Below are 18,941 nucleotides of genomic sequence, written 5' to 3'. Positions count from 1 at the left end.
TGGCAGCTGCTTCTTTCCTCTTTCAGTGTCGCTGGAATTAGGACTCAAAGAGCAGCATCCTGAGTGTCACCCAGGGATGAAAATGTTCTCCCATGCAATTTGAGGCTCTGCTTTTTTCCCCCCTCTGTGGCACAGCTCTCATTTTATAAGTGGGGTTTATGTTTCCTTATATTATTGGTGGAAAGACAGGAGAGCAGATTTTTTGTCAATACAGGGCAGGCCCACTTGGGGGCCTTGTGAGCCCTGGGTCTGAAAGAGGGATCTTAGCTGCAGAGTCCCTGTCGGCACCGAGTGCTGTTCTAACATCCTGCTCTGTGCAGTGTTCTTAATTTTTGCCCCTGAGGGGTTTGCTCATTTTACATACCGATTAGTTTATAGCAGCAATGCTAATTTGCACTGACATTAGGGATTACACATTGAGCCTCACCGAATATACAGGGAGCAGCGTAGTAGAGGCAGAGGGTGCGGGACTCTGAGGGCTGTAGGCGTCGGGGATGGAAACCTGTCCCTGCTTCATTATGACGCTGTGGTGTGGCCTGGGCCCAGCTTTAGACCCTGGGGACCCTTTTCTGTACCCAAGGCATGGGTATGAGAGACAGACAGGGGGTTTCAGTTAATCACAAGGGTTTTTCTTATGGATTAAGTAATGAATGTAATTAACCATAATATAGAGAATTCCCAGTTACCCACTTGTACCTCCTCTGCAGCTAATTTTCAATTCTGTGTTGATTTCCTTCAATAACTCCCATCCCGACCCAGATGGTATCTATTTAGGAAATTCAGGAAACTCTTAATATTAGCATAAGCAGAGCAAATTGGGAAATAAATGAGTGCAAAGAAATGATTTAATGCAATAGGAAACTGAATATAAATGACTTTTAGATTTTCTAGGCGATGGACTCATTGTCATCCAACAGATATTTGCTAAGTTCCCTGAGTGAAATGAACTCAGATACCTTCCAAGGCTCATGGTCCAAAGTGATGAACTCATGATGTAACTCTGAAGCCCAGGGAGGAAGTGCATCCTCTTCTCAGAGACATTGGTGACCCAAGAGGGCTTAGAAGCATGATGCATGCAAAGACCCTCACAAACATGGCACTTTTTGTCCTCATTGTCCCATGTAGGACAGTGTGTCCACCAGGCATGAATCTGGTGCTCATCTTCCTGAGGCAAAAATGTTGACTTTGGGAGGTCAGTAGCTAGGACAGAGGTGCTCTCTCTCCTTGCTCCAATGGCCCCATTGTGTCTGTGTGTCCTGCACATGGTAGGTGCTCCATGGTCATGTGCTATATTAATAGAATCCTCATGTCAGTATGGGCACAAGGCATTATTGTCACCATGGTCACCACCCTCATCCTCACTGTAAAAGTTAGACAGTAAGGGTCAGATGGCTTGAGTAAATCCAAGGATGTGGCCAGAGAAAAGCAGAACTGTGGCCCAGCTGTGACCTTGACCCCCATGGGTTGGGCTCAAAGAAACTGCTGCCTAGGAGTAGCTGGTGAGGGGACTTGCCCCCCAGTCATGGAAGGAATGTGGTTAGAAGCAAGGGAAATGGGCTGCTGAGCCTGGTGACAAGCAGTATGGTGTAGCATCTGGAAAGCGCTGGAAATGGGGTGGTGGGCAGCAGCCTGGTCTGCACTGACTCCTGAGTATTGCTTCTTGCTCTGTCTGTGGCCACCAGTGAGTTCCTCTTTCTCTCCAAGATGCTGTTTCTTCACTCATAAGGTTGATAATAACACCTTATGTTAGCTCTATGATGAAAACAGTAATGTGTGCGGTGCATTCTCAATTCAAAGAAGTTAGTTCTATTCTGAGTTCAAATGTTTTTCTGTTAATACTACTATTATTATTTGCCTGTGAGCACATGAAACAGGGAAGAAACTTCTATATTGCATGGTACGTTATAGTTAGTAAGTGATTTTCAGGGTTATCCAGGTTTATTAGTCAGGGTTCTCTAGAGGAACAGAATTGACAGAAAATAGATGTGTAATCATGCAAGGAGATTTGTGAGGTAGGCATCGAGGCTCAGAGGCAGGAGAGCCCACAGTGGATATCTGCAGAGAGCTGGAGGATTCAGTAGCTGCTCAGCCCAAGAAGAAGGAAGCCACAGAACAAGAGGGGTCAAGGATGCAGTGTAGTCTGAGGTTGGCGTCCCGGAAGCTCCTTGCAGAGTCGCTGGTATGAGTCTGCTTTGGAAGGCTGAAGACTGGAATCTGAAAGGTAACACCCCAAAGCCAAGGGTATACCTGCTCAAGCAGATGGGAGCTCCCCCCAAACATGCCAACTTCTTTCTCTTTTATTCCATCTAGGCCAGGAGCCTATTGGATGGCACAATCCACAACTGGGGTGCTCTCTCTCCACTAAATTTGCTGGCTTATAGGACAGTCATCACAGGAAACACCCCTCAGATGCACCCAGAAGTGTGCTTTACTAATCTGCTAGGCATTCCCTAATCCGGTCAGGTTGACTATCATGGTTAATGGTCACACCATGGAATCTGAATTCGAATCAGAAAAGTTAACTTCCTTATCTCTCTAGTCGCTGTTTTCAGACTGCCAGAATTGGAGGTAACATATCTGCTAGTATTGTTTCTGAAAGTCTGGGGCAGCTGCCTTACACAGGGTTGGAGGCTCAGCTGTTTTCTAAGTGCCATGTTAAGGCTGGAGCAGAAGATTCCTTAACTCTGCGGTCTTGGGTTTGTTCCTTGCATGAAGCATGTCTCCATGCTGGGTAATTTTCTGGTGAAATATGTTTCCCTGCTCACAAAGGAACCAAGCTATTTACTGTTGTGTCTCCCAGCAGCAAGCACAATTCTTAGCATGCAGTAGGTGGGTATATTAATGAGCTTTCTTTTGCTGGGACAAAATATTTGTACACACCACAGTATTCTGACTCATGGTTTCACAGGGCTCAGTCTATGGTTTCTGGCTAAAAGGCAGAAATAGCATGGTGAACAGGCACAGTGGAGCAAAGTTGTTCAACTCTTGGCAGAAGGAAGGAGGGTGGGGGGGCAGAGCCAGGGAGATAGGAAGGGGCGAGGGAGAAGACTATACCCTTCCAGGTCATACCCCTGTGACCTGCCTCCTCCTGCCAAACCCCACCTCCTAGCAGCTATTAACCCATCCATAGATGAATGCACTATTGAGTATAGCACCCCAGTCACCTTCCAAAAGTCCCATCTCTGAGAGCCTGAGCTTCTATGGGGACATTTTAGATCAAACCATAACAGTGAACATGGTAATGTCTTTTCTTTTTTCTTAACAAATATATGAATATATGTGGTTGGGTAGAAGGGGATGGAGCTAAACAGCACAGCATATCTGAGGATCAGTTACTCACTGTCTCAGTTTCTTTTGTATTCCTATAAGAGAGTACCTGGAGCTCTGTCGTGCATCAAGGAAGAGGCTTATTTGGTTCACTATTCTGGGGCCTAGAGGGTCCAAACAGCACAGTGCCACTCTGGGGTGGTGACCCCTGAATGCATTGCATCACAGTATGGAGGGGAAGTAAAGGAGAGGTGGGGATGAGCAGCAGACAGCAGTGGACGGGACAGGACAGGACAGGACAGCACCCCACTCTCGGCATAACAGTCCCAGGAGAGCAGTGATTCACTCCCCTAAGAAAAACATAAATCTCTCTTCAGCAGTGTCGAGGCATCACCACATTTACACTGGTGGGGACAAACCAAACCCAAATCCACCTTATTCAAGAAATAGGCCAGAAGCAAGACTCTGCAACTTCCCGTTTCCCCTCCATGAGCCTGGAAGGAAGCTGGACATGGCAGGCAAGGTGCAGCTGTGCGGGCACAGGGGAGGCTTGAAGAGGCCTTCTCAGGTCATGAGTTTGTGCTTCAAACCGCCTGAAGCCACATGTATCTTCTCTGCCCTTGAGGATTAAGGTAACTATGGGTTTTAAAAACTCTGACACGTCTGAGAGCCGTGGACAGGTTGGCTGTATTGAAATACTGAAGTCAATAGTGCAGCTACTTAGTATATATGGTGGAAAACATTTAAGACATTATTGTTATAAAAATAATACAAGCGCACTACACTAATCTTTAGAAAAGATTAGCCGTAAGAATTAATCCCACCACCCAAAGGGAAGAGCTGACAGTACGTTGGCGGATATTTTCCCTTTTTTATTTTATAAACATTTTTTTTGTATAGGATTTGGTTCACTTTGTACCTATTGGCATGAAACCTGCTGTAGGAAAAAGTAAACAGTTACCCTCATGCTGCCACGTCTCCTGTGACCTAGTTTCAGAGACTGCTGCCACCCCTAGAACTGTGCCGTGGGGTATGGCAGTATCCTCAGGTGGCCCCATGGAGAAGGTGTTTTCAAATGTACTTGTAGATAATCTTTATGTACAGCTGTGTTATCTATGTGCACTCCTTGGGAGGAGGATATAGAACCCAACCTTATAGTAAAATTTAAGTCTCATTCTCTACTCTCACCAGAGAACTATGGTTTATGAAAACATTTGCTAATTTGTTAGGTGTTTGGATCTGCATTTAAAACCCTTTCGATGATACGCACTTTCTTTAACTCTGTCATTTCTCTTTCGGAATATCTCATCGGTGTGCTTGTCTTTGCCTTCGTGACTTGGCAGAACTCTTTCTGAGTATCCAGTTATTTCAGCACTGAGGCAGAAGTCAGATACTCTAGGCTGAATTCATTCTGCTTTGGAGGTAAACACCTACCAGACTTGGGGTGAGGGCTGCTGGTCTGCACAAGGGTCGGTCCTATGCCGTGTGTCCTCAGCATCACGCCACCAAGTGTGTGGACTCCTGCAAGAATGGCAGAGGGAGCCAAACAGGTCTCGAGTGGCCTTAGCTGGTCTTCCAGTACACTCTTCTGAGGACCCGTGGCCCAAGTGTCTGTAAGTCAGCCTTGGCTCCCTTGGGTCTCCTCCTCCAAGAGCAGCCCTGGGATTTGCTCTGTACTGTGACCCAAGACAGCGTGCCCTGTGCAGTAGAATGTGAGTCTTACATGTGACTTCAATTGATCTAGTTGTGCTATTAAAAAGAGTAGGAAACAGGTGAAATTAATTAAAAATTAACTTTTTTGGCAATATAGTGGAGATTGAACCTAGGACCTTCACACAGAGATACATCCACAGCCCTTTTTTTTATTTTTATTTTTTACTTTGAGACAGAGTCTTGCTAAGTTTTAAATTAGTTGCCCAGGGTGGGCTTGAACTTGGATCCCCTGTCTCAGCCTCCCAGAGTGCTGGGATTACAGGTGTGTACCTTCACAGTTGGCAATATTAATTTTAACAATATATTTAATCCAACCTAGTATTTCCAAAATATTATTACTCAAAGTATAATGAACATAAAAATATCACTAATGCATTATCTTGCACTTTTTGTTTTCATACAGTTTTTAAAATCAGATGTGTATTTTGTACTTATTTAGCTCACTTCAGTTTGTGCTCACCATGTGTCATGTGTTCAACAGCCACATGTGGCCTTATGGGAAAGTACAGGTCCCACAGAAGAAATTTGGCTGGGGAAAAACCCAAAGCCCCAACAGACTATAATCAAAATAGAAACGCCCATTAGGACCTTGTGCCAGTGATCTTCCTGAGGATCAGAAGGGCTGGGGGCCACTTTGTGAAATTTCTAATTGAAAATTTCTGTAGGCTGTCTACCCTTGTACCAATATGTATGTATATGTTCCTCACAGGTTTCCGTAGTGCACTGGTTCTCACTGTAGCCTCACGTAACGTATGTGCTCTTTTAAGGGCCAGCAGTGACGGTGCCCCAGGCCCACTTGGAAGCAAGTCAGAGCCCATCACCCAGGACAGCCTGCATGAAGCCCTTGGAAGGCGGCATTGTCTTCTCCAGGAGAAGCAGCAGTTGCAGGTGAGGAGGGAACAGATGTTGCGATTGGAGTTGGTGGTTCTCATGCTCTGAAGCCAAACGTGGCAAAGTGGATCTGTGCTTTGCCAAAGGAGAGGGTGGCAGTAGTTGGATGGCTTGTGGGAATCTTGTCACAAATGAGGGCAAGACTTGCCTTATTTGCCTTCATTTGACCTTTGGACGCTTCCCTTGGAAGGCAGAGACCGCCCACAGGCAGTCACCAGTCTGCATGGGCAGGATGGGTGACTGGGGGGCTGAGTGGAAGGCTCAGTGTGGCAGCGCTGACAACTGCCAGAGTCATCTGGGGTTGGAATCTGGGTATAGCACGAAGGTAAAGCCAGAAACCAGTGAGGAGCCTGGAAGAGGGACAGGGCAGCCCAGGGTGGAGTGAGGTCCCTACTGCTTGAGCTGACACTAGAAGGGGGTGGGAGGTGGAGCACTGAGGAATGCTGGTGAGTGGCAGCGGCTTCAGGGGAGAGCAGGGTCTTGGACCCAAGTCCAAAGCATGGTGCAGGCTGTAAGTAGCCAATGAACCCAGGCAGAGCATTTTCACCAGCTATTTGCCCCACTCCAGTGGCTACAGTAGTAAGCTGGCAAAAGGAAGCGAGAATCATCACAATCTGGGAATATCCCCAGACAAACTGAACACTCAGGTCTGCAGTCAGCAGCAGGCAGTGTGGAATCTGGCTATGAGTTCTAGCAATATTTCCCTCAACTCCTGAGAATGTCAGAGTGCAAAAAGCTTTAAGTGCTGGTACTCAGTGCTAGAAGTACCGTGTGCATCGCTGGGTGCTGGCGCTTAGTGCTAGAAGGACTCTGTGCTGCAGCTCAGTGCTAGCGGCACTCTACAGAGAGGTGCTTGTCCATCCCGTAGGCCTTCCTGCAGGTCCGACTGGGTCAGATGCCATTTGAAGGCTCAGGATCTCCACGGAGCATTCTCCAGGGTGGCAGTCGGGAGACAGGTGGCAAACGTCCTAAGACTCCAAGTCAGAGGACTGGTGGATTGGAGGTGGTGCAAGCCTCAGTGTGCAGGCCAGGGAGATGGGTGAAGAGCAGAACTGAGCAGAGGGCAGGCGCTGTACACGTCTTGGGCAGCAGCCAGGCAGGGGACAGCCCTGTGTGGGCCGGAGGTTGGTGTAGTGCCGAGGCAGTGCTGAAGCAGTAAGGGCAGTGCTCGTGCAGAAAGGAAGGGAGGAGGTCAGAGGTAAAGGGCCCAGGTTTTTCCCTGGGTGTAAAGGGGAGACAGTGAGGATTTTAAGTATGAAATGACATGATCTGAGCACACTTTATTTTTATTGTTTGCGGTGCTGAGGATTGACAAGGCCTTTGCACTGAGCTACATTCTCCTTTTAAAAGCAATTTTTTTTTTTAAAGCTGGATGTGGTACTGCACAGCTGTACTCCCAGCACTTAGGAGGCTGAGGCAGGAGGATTGCCTTGAGTTTGAGGCCAGCCTAGGCTGCATAGTGAGCTCAAGGCCAGCCTGGACTACACAGCAAGACCCTGTTTCTAAAAAGAATTTAAAAAATTTTTTTGAGACAGGGCCTTATTATCATTATGCTGCCCAGGCTGGGCTTGAAATTCCAGCCCTCCTGCCTCAGCCTCCCAGAGTGCTGTGATCACAGATATGCACCATCACAGCTGGCCTGACTACACTTGAAAGAATCACTTTGCTGTGTTTGAATAGGTTATAGGACCACTGTGGAGAATAGTTTGTGGCTTCCTCAAGAAATTAAAAGTAGACTCACATGTGATCCAGCAGTTGCACTCTGGGGACAGATGAAAAAAATTGAAATGTGGATGTGGCACACTTATGGCCACAGCAGCATTGCTCACGATAACCAAAGGTGGTATTGACCCAAGTGGCCATCTGTGGATGAATGGATAACTGAACTGTGGTAGGAGGCCACATTCAGAGGTACACTGCTCAGCCCTAGAAAGGAGGGGCATTCTGATGCAGGCTACAATGTGGCTGACCCTTGAGGACATGATACCAAATAAGGCTTTCCCGAATACTGTAGGTTTACACTCATGGAGGTCCCTAGAGTCAGGCTCACAGACATTCAAAGTAGGACAGTGGATCCGGGTCAGGGAAGGGATGGTGTCTGACAGGTGCAGGTTCCATTTGGGGAAGAGGAGAGTTCTACGGATGGATCGTGGTGATGGTGGCACAAGGAGACTGAATGCCACCGATCTGTGTGTTTAAGAGTGTTTAAGATGGTACATTTTACATCATGTGCATTTTAGTGCAGTCTAGACAGACTGAGGAAGAGAACAAACAAAGGAAGGTGGTAGGAAGGAAGGAAGAAGGAGGGAAGGAAGAGAAGGAGGGGAAAACGGGAAGGGGAAAAGAAAGGAAAGGAGGGAGGGAAAGGGTCCAGAGGTGGGAGCTGGGAGGTTGGCTGAGGGACCTGGCCAGCTGTGCTGCAACTGAGGCCCCCGGAAGCCATGGCATTGTTTTCTTTAGGATGGCCCAGCAGCAGAGCTTTAGTGCCCCATCGTCCCTCTCACCTCCAGAGGGAACTGAGACCTCAGCGTGAAGAGAGCATGTGCAGGTGTGTGGGAGATGCAGGATCAGGGCTGCGGGCTCTTATCAGCCAGGAACAACGACAGAACACAGGCAAGTTCATTGACGGAGTGAGCTCCTAATTCCGAGTCCTCTGTGTGGTGAGACGATTATCTGCCCAAGCACTGTGCGCATGCTGGTTTCCAGTTGCCTGCTGCTTGTTTATTCATTGATCTCAAGACTGGATGATAGGTGTGGGTGATTTGGATTTTGGTTTGCTATGTCAGTAGAAATTAAAGTCCTTTAATATTTTTATGAACTTCCAACACCAGGATACTGTGCAGCAGCTCACTGTTCTCTCCATCCTGTAGGTCTGATCAGCCAGGATTTCAGTCAGTCTCTACAGTCTAAATTCTCATGCTTGGGAACAGACCAGCCGTGTCTTGTCTTGGTCAGTGGCATGAATCTCAGTGCCCGGTATGTGCTGCCTGTGACCTTGGGGTCCATCTGAAGCGAAACTAGTTATTTGTTACTCGCTGGTTTTTCCCAGTCCAACCCTCCACAGTTATTTAATGCTTGGAAAGGAATATTTTTCTTCCTGCCAAATCATCAGAATTATAAAGCTGGCATAAGTTTTCCAGTTCAGCCAACTCCTCCAGACCTGCCTGCCTCACAGGGCCCTGCACAGCCTGGTGCATACGGCCCGTCTCCTTACAGCCATAATCAGCAGGGCAGGGTGCTGGGGAAGGTGTGTTAATCAAGTCTCTTCACATTTTCTGCAGAAAGAAGTAGAAGCTCTCGAAGAGAGGATGTCTGTGCTGGAGGCCAAAGATCAGCAGCTGAGGAGGGAGATAGAGGAACAGGAGAGAGAACTCCAGTGGCAGGGCTGTGGCCTGGCGCCACTGGTGGTCCAGCTGCCCCGGGACCAGCTGCAGGAGGTCAGCGAGGCCCTGAGAGACACGCTGGCCTCTGCCAGCCAGATTCCCTTCTACATGGAGCCACCTGAAGCCATTAGGAGGTATTGGTGATTTCCTGATTGTGATCACTTGCAGCTCTGACCTGTTTGCTGTTGGAATGACTGCTGTCCCTGTCTGCAGATATTTTCCAAGTAGTCTGCATTTTTCAGTGGAAGTACTGTTGTTGATTTGGTGGGAATATCCTTTGCTGTGTGGGGCAGTCCTGAGCTGGGGAGGTTATTTTCCATCCTCCCTACTCAGCCTGCCCGACGCCAGCTCTCTTTTCCATTCCTATAGGCAGCCTCACCATTTCTAGGCTGCCTGGGTTTCTGTCTGGGAGGATGGGCTGGGACAGGAAGGGGGCATTTGTTGGGTGCTTCCTCTGTGTCAGGTGCTGTGCTAAACTTTACTCCACAAGATGCATCCATCTATTATTATGGCCAGGTTACAGATAAGGGAGAAAAATTTAAGTTAATAATTCCCCCAAAGTCTCAATAGTGAAAATAGAAACAAACTGCTTTTCATTAATTCGGAGGCCTGGCTTCCCATCTATTCTGTGCAGAATAGGATCATCCTTGTGCTTGGTAGTGTTGGGGAGGGTCCCTAAGGCTCTTGGCTGTCTCCTGCCCTTCAGGGAATTGTGCTCGTATGTTGGAGAGGGACAGGTGGAAGACACTCGTGTTGAACAGAGAAGTGAGTAGTACCTGGGCAGATCACAGACAGGTAATGAAGTTGGCAGGTACCATGGGTGCCACCCAAGCAAAGGACTCCACGCTGTGTTTCGTCTGTGCCAAGCAGCACCCCAAATCTCTCAGCTTACGCTGGTGTGGAGGGACCCTCACTCACCCACTCCCTGGCTGACTTGAGGAGAGGGTGAAGCTGACGTCTGGTTTCGGGGAGTCTGGAGGATGAGCAGAGTTATTGGCTGCTCTCACTGCAGGGCCTGGGTATACTGTGCGCTCCGTTCTGCTTCCTGCAGGCCCTTCTTACTATGGACTTTCTGCCCCCGAAGGCCTTCCCGCTGCCTGCCTGACACTGTCATGGAGTGTTCAGGGAGGGATCCTTCTCTTCTACGTGTGACGCTAGCAGTAGGCCACACTGGCTACTCCAGGGAGTCACTCAGGATCCCTCCCATTCCTTTTCCGTCCCTCGTATTTCCCCACATGGAGTCGACCCCTGGCCCCAGTCATGAGGAAGGGGAAGAGATCTGGACTGTGTCTAGATCTCAGCCCAGTGCTGCTGATGTGGCCTCTGCTGGGACCTTCACAGCCTGCTCATAGTGTGGTCCGGTGTGGGGCAGGCTGCTCTGGCCTTTTTCACTGCATAGGAGAAGACAAAAACTTCAGAAGTCTCCTGCTGACGCGGCAATGAAAGAGCATTTTATATACATTAGGGTGAACTTTGGTCAGCACTAGTAAATGATTCCTGCCAGAGAGCTGAGGAAGGTGCTTCCCCTCCAAATGCTCTTGCATAAACAGAATCAAGGAATTCCATGGTGTTACAGGCTGGTAGACCTGGGCCCAGAGCCTGGATCGTAGGGTGCGAGTTGATGCTTGCATTTCAATCCTCGTCACGTTAGCGCGGTGCAGCACTGCTTGGGGGTTCTCTGAGGAGACCATCAGCTCTGGGAGTAAGGGTGGTCTGAGCGTGGTACAGTGCTGTCTGGGGTTGTGGAGGGGCCCACTACTCTAAATGCTGATGTTCCCACTGAGGTCGAATAAGTCATAAGTAGTCTGCTCATCTCTTGTGCTCGTGTGAGCAGAAGAAAACTGGTGTCTCTGTGACTTTACCAAACCTCGAGGGTTGTGCACAGTGGGACATTGTAGGAAATTAAAATGAAGAGTTGTCTTGGGGGTAGGGCTGGAAGGACTCCCTCAGAGTGGTTCAGTGACACCAAGAGACATGGAAAATGGAGTGACCTAATGGGGTAAGTGCCTTTAGCGTGAGGGTGTGCCTGGTGAGCAGAGTGCCATCATTGGGACAGTTTTTTCTTGCAGATGGTGAGTGACCATCTTGTGACACCCACATAGGCTGGTCTACAGGAGGTGATCCGTGGCTCCAGCCTCATTCACTTTGAGGCACAGGGAGGCCCTTCTGGAAGAGGCAGCTTAGCTTGTGTACCTGCATGTATTGGCCCTTCTGCCTCCTCTCCCACCCTGAAAAGTGAGGTGTCAGACTGCTCCCTGACAAAAGCATCAGCTGGAAACCTGTCCTCAGTATGTGGTTTGAATCTATAATGTGCCCTAAGAGGCTAATATGTTGAAGGCTCGGTGTCAATGCATCAGCGTTCAGAGGTGAGGCCTGGAGAGATGATTGGCTCATCAGGGTGCTGATGTCATCAATAGATGGATCCATGGATGAGTTCATGGCTAGGTGGGCTATCAGGAGATGGAGCCCAGTTGAAGGAAGTGGGTTACTGGGACACGACTTTGAAAGGTGTACCCATTGCCACCCCCTTTGTCTCTGGCTCTCTTGTTCTCTTTCTGCTTCCCAGCTGTCATGAGGTGAGTAGCTTTCCTCTGCCACACCCTTCTGCCATTATGCTTTGGTCTCATTATAGAGCTAAAAGCAATGGAATTGGCTGGCCACAGACCTAGACCTCTGAAAACCTGAGCCAAGAGAAGCCTTTTCCTCTTTAAACTGTTTTTCTCAGGTATTTGTCACAGCAACACAAAGCTAACTAACGCAGACAGTTGGTCCCTTGTGGTGTACCTTTGAAGGGTGTCTTTTGTCCCTGGCCCCTTCTTCTCCTTCTGTATGCTTCCTGGCTGCTGTGAGGAGGGCAGTTTTGCCCCACCAAGTCCTCCCCGAAACAATGGAGCCAAGTGACCAGGGAGTGAAACCTCTGAAACCACGGGCCAGAATTCATCTTTTCTTCCTTAAGATTTTTTTTTTTTTCCAGGTAGTTTGGCACAACAACAGGAAAGCTGACTAACACAGCTTTCCCTTTGAACAAGAGGACGCAGCTTTTCCATAAGGGGCTGGAGTGTGGGTTCACTGAAGTGGAGTGTTTGAAAAAAGCCAGTTTGGAGTCCTTGGAGAGATTGCTTGATTTTTAACTAACCTTCCGTAGTTCTGTTAGCTCACCCTTTGCTATGAAGTGTCGGTTGTCTTTTAGAGAACGCTGACTTAGGGGTATGTCCTGTAAGAGGCCTGGTCAGATGGGAATAGTTTCTCCTGAAGCCAGGGGAGAGAGCCAGACAGACTATGAAGTAGGAAGTCTTGAAGTCTTAAGAAGACAGGTTTCAGAGATCAGTGTCACTACCACAACCTGGGGAAACAGTACCGTCTTGTGACTGTTGTCAGAGTCTAGCTGCAAACTCTGAGCAGCTTTCGATTTCCTCAACCTGGCCTTGTGCATGGGAGGATGAACCACACTTAAGCTTGGAGAGAAAGTCCCGAGTGTGACACTGGGGGAGCTTTCCGGTTGCCTGGGGCAAACATTTTTTTTTTCTCTTTTGGTACTGGGGACTGAACCCAGGGCCTCATACTTGCTAGGCATATGTTCTATCACTGACCTACACCCTCTATCCTTGAGGTCATAATTTCTGACCAGGGTTGTTGGGCATCCACTGACTAATCTTAAAGAGAGTTAGCAGTAGAAAGGCCTGTGCTGGGACCAAGGGGCCCCAGATGCTCTTCGTTTGGATGATAAGAGAGACCATAGTGGTAGTTTCAGCTTCCGCTGTCTGTGGTGTGGATCACATAACTTAGCAAGATGCGAGACAGCGTGGCCGTGCTTGAATAGAGACAAGAAGAGTGGTTTTCTTCCCATGGGCAAAAGGAAAACAATTTTTAAGCACCTGGAGGATCAGGAACTCCACAGCAAGGAGGATGGCAAAGCAACATGTGGAAGAGGACAGGAGCCACTTACAAGAGAGGGTTTACACGTTGGATTTCCCTCATCCCAGGGATTCCAGCCCTTTGGTTCTAAAACACATTCCTTGTTTTCTTGTGCGAGTCCTTGCCTATGTGCAGGGCAGAAAAGGGCAGCCTTTGCCTGTGAGGGTTTTTGAGCTCCTGGCTTAGGCTCATCCTTCCTGTTCCATCCCAGGCTGACTCCACCCCATTCCTCGTGATAGGACTGGGATGTGGGAGTGAGAAGGGAGGAAGGGAGATGAAGAAGTGGAGGAAGTGACAGCTTCTGAGGTTTCCTGAGGGCCACATCTGTGCATGTGGGTGTGAGGGTCTGTTATTTGGCATAAATTGAGGGTGTGATTTCTCGCCAGTGCTGTTAGCCTGGCCTCCCCTGGATGTTTTGGTTTCCTGTGCCTCAGACGCCAGAGAGGTGGCCTGTGACCTTGTCTAGCACGTATGTGGTTCCCTGTAAAGGGAGGCAGGAATAATCGCAGTGAGCACAGCGGGGTGGAGATGTGGAACTGCAGAGGATGCTTCCTGATGGTCTTTGGTGATGCCTAGCTGGCTTGGACTAGTCTATGGTTGTGTTCCTTGTTCTTCAGCTCCTGGAATGTCTCATGCTTCATGTGAATTGTGTTCTGGCAGCTGATGGGTGAGTGCTCTCTGGCTGTGCATTTGGAAGATGCATGTCCTGCCTTTTTACAAACCATTGGCACAAACTGTGAAATCACCTCCATCCCTGGTTACTAAAAGGTGGGGAGTCTGGGAGCCTGGTGCATGGCTGGGCAGGTAGGGCATGCACAGTGGGTCCAGGCACGGTGTGCCCACCTCATTAGCTCCCTGGCAGTGGGATGGACAACATAGGCACTGCAGGTATCCCCAGCACCCAAGCCTCAGCTCACAGTGTACAGTTCTAGCTGGTGTCAGGGTTTCACAAGGGAGACTGGAAATGATAGAATTCAGCAGCTCACAGTTGACTGGAAGAAAAATCAATGTGACACTTTGCCCTCAGAGATCTTATTAGCGTGAGAGCACCGCTAGACCGCAAGGCCTGAATTTCAAGTACATGCTGGATCTGGAAAGCCCAGCAAGAGAGGCCGGAAGGAGGCTGCAGCTGTGGGGGGAGCTGCATGCATGAGGCGGTGTCCTGTTAAAGCATGTGGGAGTGGTGTGAGGCGATGCCTGCCAAGGGTGGTGATGCAGGGATTGCAGGAAACACAACAGCCCATGGAGCAGCTTGGGCTGCTTCCCTAGGCCTGCTGGTCGGGGTTGTCCAGCATCCATCCTGGGCTGGATCCTCCTCTGCTCTCTGCTTCTGCTGTCCGCTGACGTGGTTAGTCAAGCACACGGCTTCATGGGCCTGAGAGCTTTCAAAGTCACCTGGAAGAAGAGGAGAGGAGAGCTCATACCACCCTAACCGCTGTTGGAGTAAATTCTGATTTTTCTTTTCTTTTTTCTCTTGTCTCTTTCTTCTCTCCTCCCTTCCTTAGTTTCTTTGCAGAAGTTTTTCTTTTCACAGGCATTCGTGAGGCAGGTTTCATTTTCCCAGATACTCGTGTGTGAATGATGTAGGACTAAGGCCCTCAGAGTCAGGCCGCAGTATGCAGTGTTATCCTCAGTGTGGGATCCTCTGTGCTCTCCCAGCTCCCATGCCCATCCTGTCTGTTCTTCTTAGATTAATAACAGTAATCACACTCTAATTCCAATACCCCCATTGCTTACAGCACATTTGTTTTTATAGTTATTAATGCGCATTAATGGGATTCATTGTGATATTCCCATACAAGAATATAGTTTTCATTGGTCACATCCATCCACAGAGATATGGCCATCAAGGCCATAATGCCAGTATATTGTCTTTAACTCTTTTTTAAATATACCCAGGAGAGGTGTAACTGGGTCAAATGGAGTTTCTGTTTTTACCTTTTTGAGAAATCTCCATACTGATTTCCACAGTGGTTGTACTTGTTTACACTTCCCCCAATGATGTTAGAAGAATTCCTTTTCTCCCACATCCTCAGCAACATCTGTTGCTTCTTGTGTTCTTGATGAAAGACATTCTGACTGTATAGAACCTCACAGTTATTTTGGTTTGCATTTCTGTAAGCTAAAGATGATGACGCTTTTCTTTCCTGTGCTTATTGGCCATTTGTTCTTCATTTGAAAAGTGTCTGTTCGGTTTGTGTGTCCATTTTTTGATGGGGTCTCTTGACTTTGGGGAGTTAATTTGTTCATTCTTTATATAGTCTAACTATGCACCCTTGATCAGAAGAGTAGCTGGAAAAAAATTTTCTCATTCTGTAGATTGTCTTTTCAATCTCTTGATAGTTTCTTTTGCCATGCAAAAGTTTTAAAATTTGAAATAATCCCATTTGTTGATTCTTGATATTATTTCTTATGCTACTGGAGTTCTATTCTGCTGAGCTTTGAGGATCTTCCAACAGAAAGAGTTCCATTCTGCTCAGACAGACCCTTCTCTACTGGCTGCTGGGAATATCCCAGCTTGGAAATGCCAGCTCGTTGCTTGCTGGGAATTTATTCAGTCAAGAGCTCATCTTTACCAAGCTGCTGAAGCAGATTCCTTCGCTCTGTTCCAACTGCTGGGCTCCTAGACTGATACAGCAGTCAGAAGCTTGCAGGGGTGCTCAGCTTCTCGTGGGCAGGCCTCGTGCTGGTTAAGCATTCATTTTCACCACCACTATCTTTCCTCTTCATCTTCCTCCTTGGCACATTTCCTAGCTTCCTCTTTGACTCATACTGATATTGGTAATTGAATTCCTTATTCAGTTACTTGTTTAGTCCTGTTCATTCATTTTGTTCATCTGCGTTTTTGTTGTTGTTGTTGTTGTTCTTTATCCAATCAAGTGCATCTATAGTTTACCCATGGAAACATTTTAGGAAATGAAATTGATAATATTCTCTGGTTTCAGACTGCTCTGTTGCTTTGTTAACAATTTTGAAAGATACTCAAGAGAAATGTAAGGTTAAAATCATCTCTACAAACTTTAACTCTGTGTGTGCTAATCCTTGAAAATAATGAATGACTCAGAAGAGCAGAAAAAGCCCAAAGCAGAAAGTAAAATCTTCTCAGTTAACTTCATAGTTATGAAAATATACCTGCTTAGAAGTTTAAGAGAAATAAAAGATATTAACAAATTAGTATTAAATAGAAATGCAAACAGTTGAGGGTATTTCTTTAAAAAATGGGAGCAATTAGACAATACTTATTAAATAATTAGAATTCAGGGGACAGAGATCAAAACAGAAACATGGAGTTGCTGTTGGATCTGGATTGTTTTCCTATTGGATTTAATTATAGTGTTTTAAGGATTTAACTCACGGGAGTTTTGTGAAGGAAGAAAGCTCTAGATCCCAAGTATTAAAATTTTGTTTAAATATTTAAATGTATGTGAATTATGAGAATCATTGAAAATGTGGAGTCAACTTGGTTACTAGTGTCCAAATAATAATTTCCTTTTTATATGTTAAAAAAGCATCATCAAACACTTTGAGTGGAAGAGGAAGAAAAACAAGTAATTATGACTTGAACATAAGGCTGATCATGTTTTTTGACTCCTGCTTTCACTTTTTTTTTCTTTATTAAGCAGTTGAAATCTCTGACCACCCAAATTTCTGTAAGTTGAAATGATTTTGGCACTAAGATTATGGTTTCAGTTTGAACAAGATTGAAGGATACCTAGAAAGATTTGATTTAATTGACACTGCAGTATTTGGAAAAGCCAAATATGAAGTTAAATTAGTGGAAATAAAGCCATAATTCTGATGGAACCAGACTTAATGCCAGGCAGTTTCCAGTGGGCATGGGGATGGGCATGAGGTGGCACAGGTGTGGGCGTGCACTCTTCCTTACACCAGCACATTTGGAGAGTTAGGAAATGCCTGTAAGTTCGGGGTTAGGGCTCCTTGGCCCTCTGTCTTCCTATCGGCACCCATAGCCCAGGAAAACTCTCTCTAGAGGAGGTCAGAATCCATGCATATGCGCGCTTTCTCCCTCTTTGGTATTCCTTTGAGGAGTATTTGCATGAGTCATGCAGTTGTGCCTTAAACTATGGAACTTCATTGTCAGTTTGCTCTGTGATGGTTAATCTTGTTTTCCAACTTGGGTGGCTTGAGAGACACTACGCAGATTAGAAAAGCACACTTTTACGTGTGTCTGGGTGGGTAATGGGGGCATCAGCTTGCATGTCTGGTCTCTGTCCCCTTCCTATCTGGCTCTTTCCCTGCACTCTGCTTCCTAGATGTCATGAGTTGAGCAGCTTTCTTCTGCCATAGCCTTCCACTGTGAAGTTTCTGTCTTGAAACCAGCCTGCCATGGACTGAATTCTCTGAAACCATGAGTCAAATAAACCTCTCTTTTTTGAAGTTGTGGATATCAGCTATTTTGTTCAAGCAACAGGAAGCCTGACCGATATGCTGTATTAGTAGAAGTTGGATTTCACTAATAAGACTCAGAGTAACAGTGTAGCATCCTGATGTTTAGATGCAAGATACTTGGAATTCAGAGAAAGGGTCAGTAAGGATGGGGCTCATTAGTGTGAGCCCGATCCAGAGGAAGAACCAGAGGATTAGAAGTCATAGCATCTTACTGGCCTGTTTTGCTTTGGTTCTTTCATTTAATTTCCTTTGCCTGCGCCAGAAAGTGAACATCAAATATGTTTACTTCACCTTTGTAGAAAATTCATATGCCTTATTTCTGTCAAGTTTCTCTAAAATATTTTCTTTTCTTTTCTTTTTTTTTTTTTGGTATCGAGCATTGAACTTGGGTCCTTGCGCTTGCAAGGCAGGCCACCGAACCGCTGAGCTAAATCCCCGGCCCCTCTAAAATATTTTCTTACTGTCATACAGATGTGGTATTTATTGAAAAGTTCTTCTGTGCTTCATTCCACCCAATATCCCCCCAAATGAAATATCTAGGGAAAACGAATGTACATATCCTGTATCCAGAGTGCTGTCTGGCTCCTGTCCTGCCACCTCGCTTGACAGAGATGACATTCCATGCCAGGCTGGTAGGTGCAGCCTACATATCCCTCTCCCCTGGGCCACATTGCTGTTCCCAGGAGCACAGGCCGCAGATAACCAACTCACGTAGTTCCCAAAGCTGTAAAGAATGGCTGGCTCTGGGTACAAACACATGCCTTGTCCTGTCCTGACAAAATCACTCCACGTTCAGAGAATTCATGGCACTTCTGTCACCTGTGCCCTGTGGATGACCTTCCTACTGGTGACATGTGACATTATCGGCAGTGAGGACAGAAGGGTGCAAGGAGGGAAAAGGCCAATTAGATAAACCCCTGCTTCCTAAAGCAGTTTTCGCTGTCACTTTCTTATCCGTTTGTCCTCAGAGAAGGTTAGAGGGCTGAGAAGTAATTGGCAAGGTTGTTAATGTCAGCGGGTTCCTGTGTTTGATTTCCTTTTTCATTTCCATACCCAAGTAACAGCCGAGCTAAGATAGCTACCATTTTGCCCTTTCTGTCATTTCTAATTTGCTTCAATAACAACTGCTCATTCTTTAACAGATCTTGCTAAACATGGAGTGGGAAGGGAGAAAGGCAGGGAGAAGATGGAGAGGAAAGCAACATTCCCCTTCCCGGGGCTTTGGCATAGGCCACATGATCACAGGCCAGAGATGGACAGAGACAGATGGGGATAGAAGGACAGGCAGCTGGCAGAAGAGTGACAGCTCCGTGCCTCTCTGAGTGATGAAAGGGACCTACCTGTATTCTTGCCCGTGTCACT

The 18,941-nt window shown here is 47.1% G+C and overlaps 1 protein-coding gene across 1 annotated transcript in view; it reads left to right on the top strand.

Annotated features, from left to right (window-relative positions):
• Positions 1-18,941, top strand: part of LOC104860773 (DISC1 scaffold protein) — a 395,803-nt gene that overhangs the window by 8,355 nt on the left and 368,507 nt on the right. Inside the window, exons 2-3 of the mRNA XM_033761776.1 lie at positions 5,748-5,868; positions 9,153-9,388. Of these exons, the coding sequence (XP_033617667.1) occupies positions 5,748-5,868; positions 9,153-9,388 (357 nt within the window). The remainder of the gene's footprint in view (positions 1-5,747; positions 5,869-9,152; positions 9,389-18,941) is intronic.

Source organism: Fukomys damarensis, unplaced genomic scaffold (assembly GCF_012274545.1).
Source record: "Fukomys damarensis isolate Sample0158 unplaced genomic scaffold, DMR_v1.0_HiC HiC_scaffold_10, whole genome shotgun sequence".
In the NCBI taxonomy this organism is placed as follows: Eukaryota; Metazoa; Chordata; class Mammalia; order Rodentia; family Bathyergidae; genus Fukomys; species Fukomys damarensis.
The sequence above is the reverse complement of the archived record's forward strand: the minus strand, read 5'-3'. Positions and strand labels throughout refer to the sequence as shown.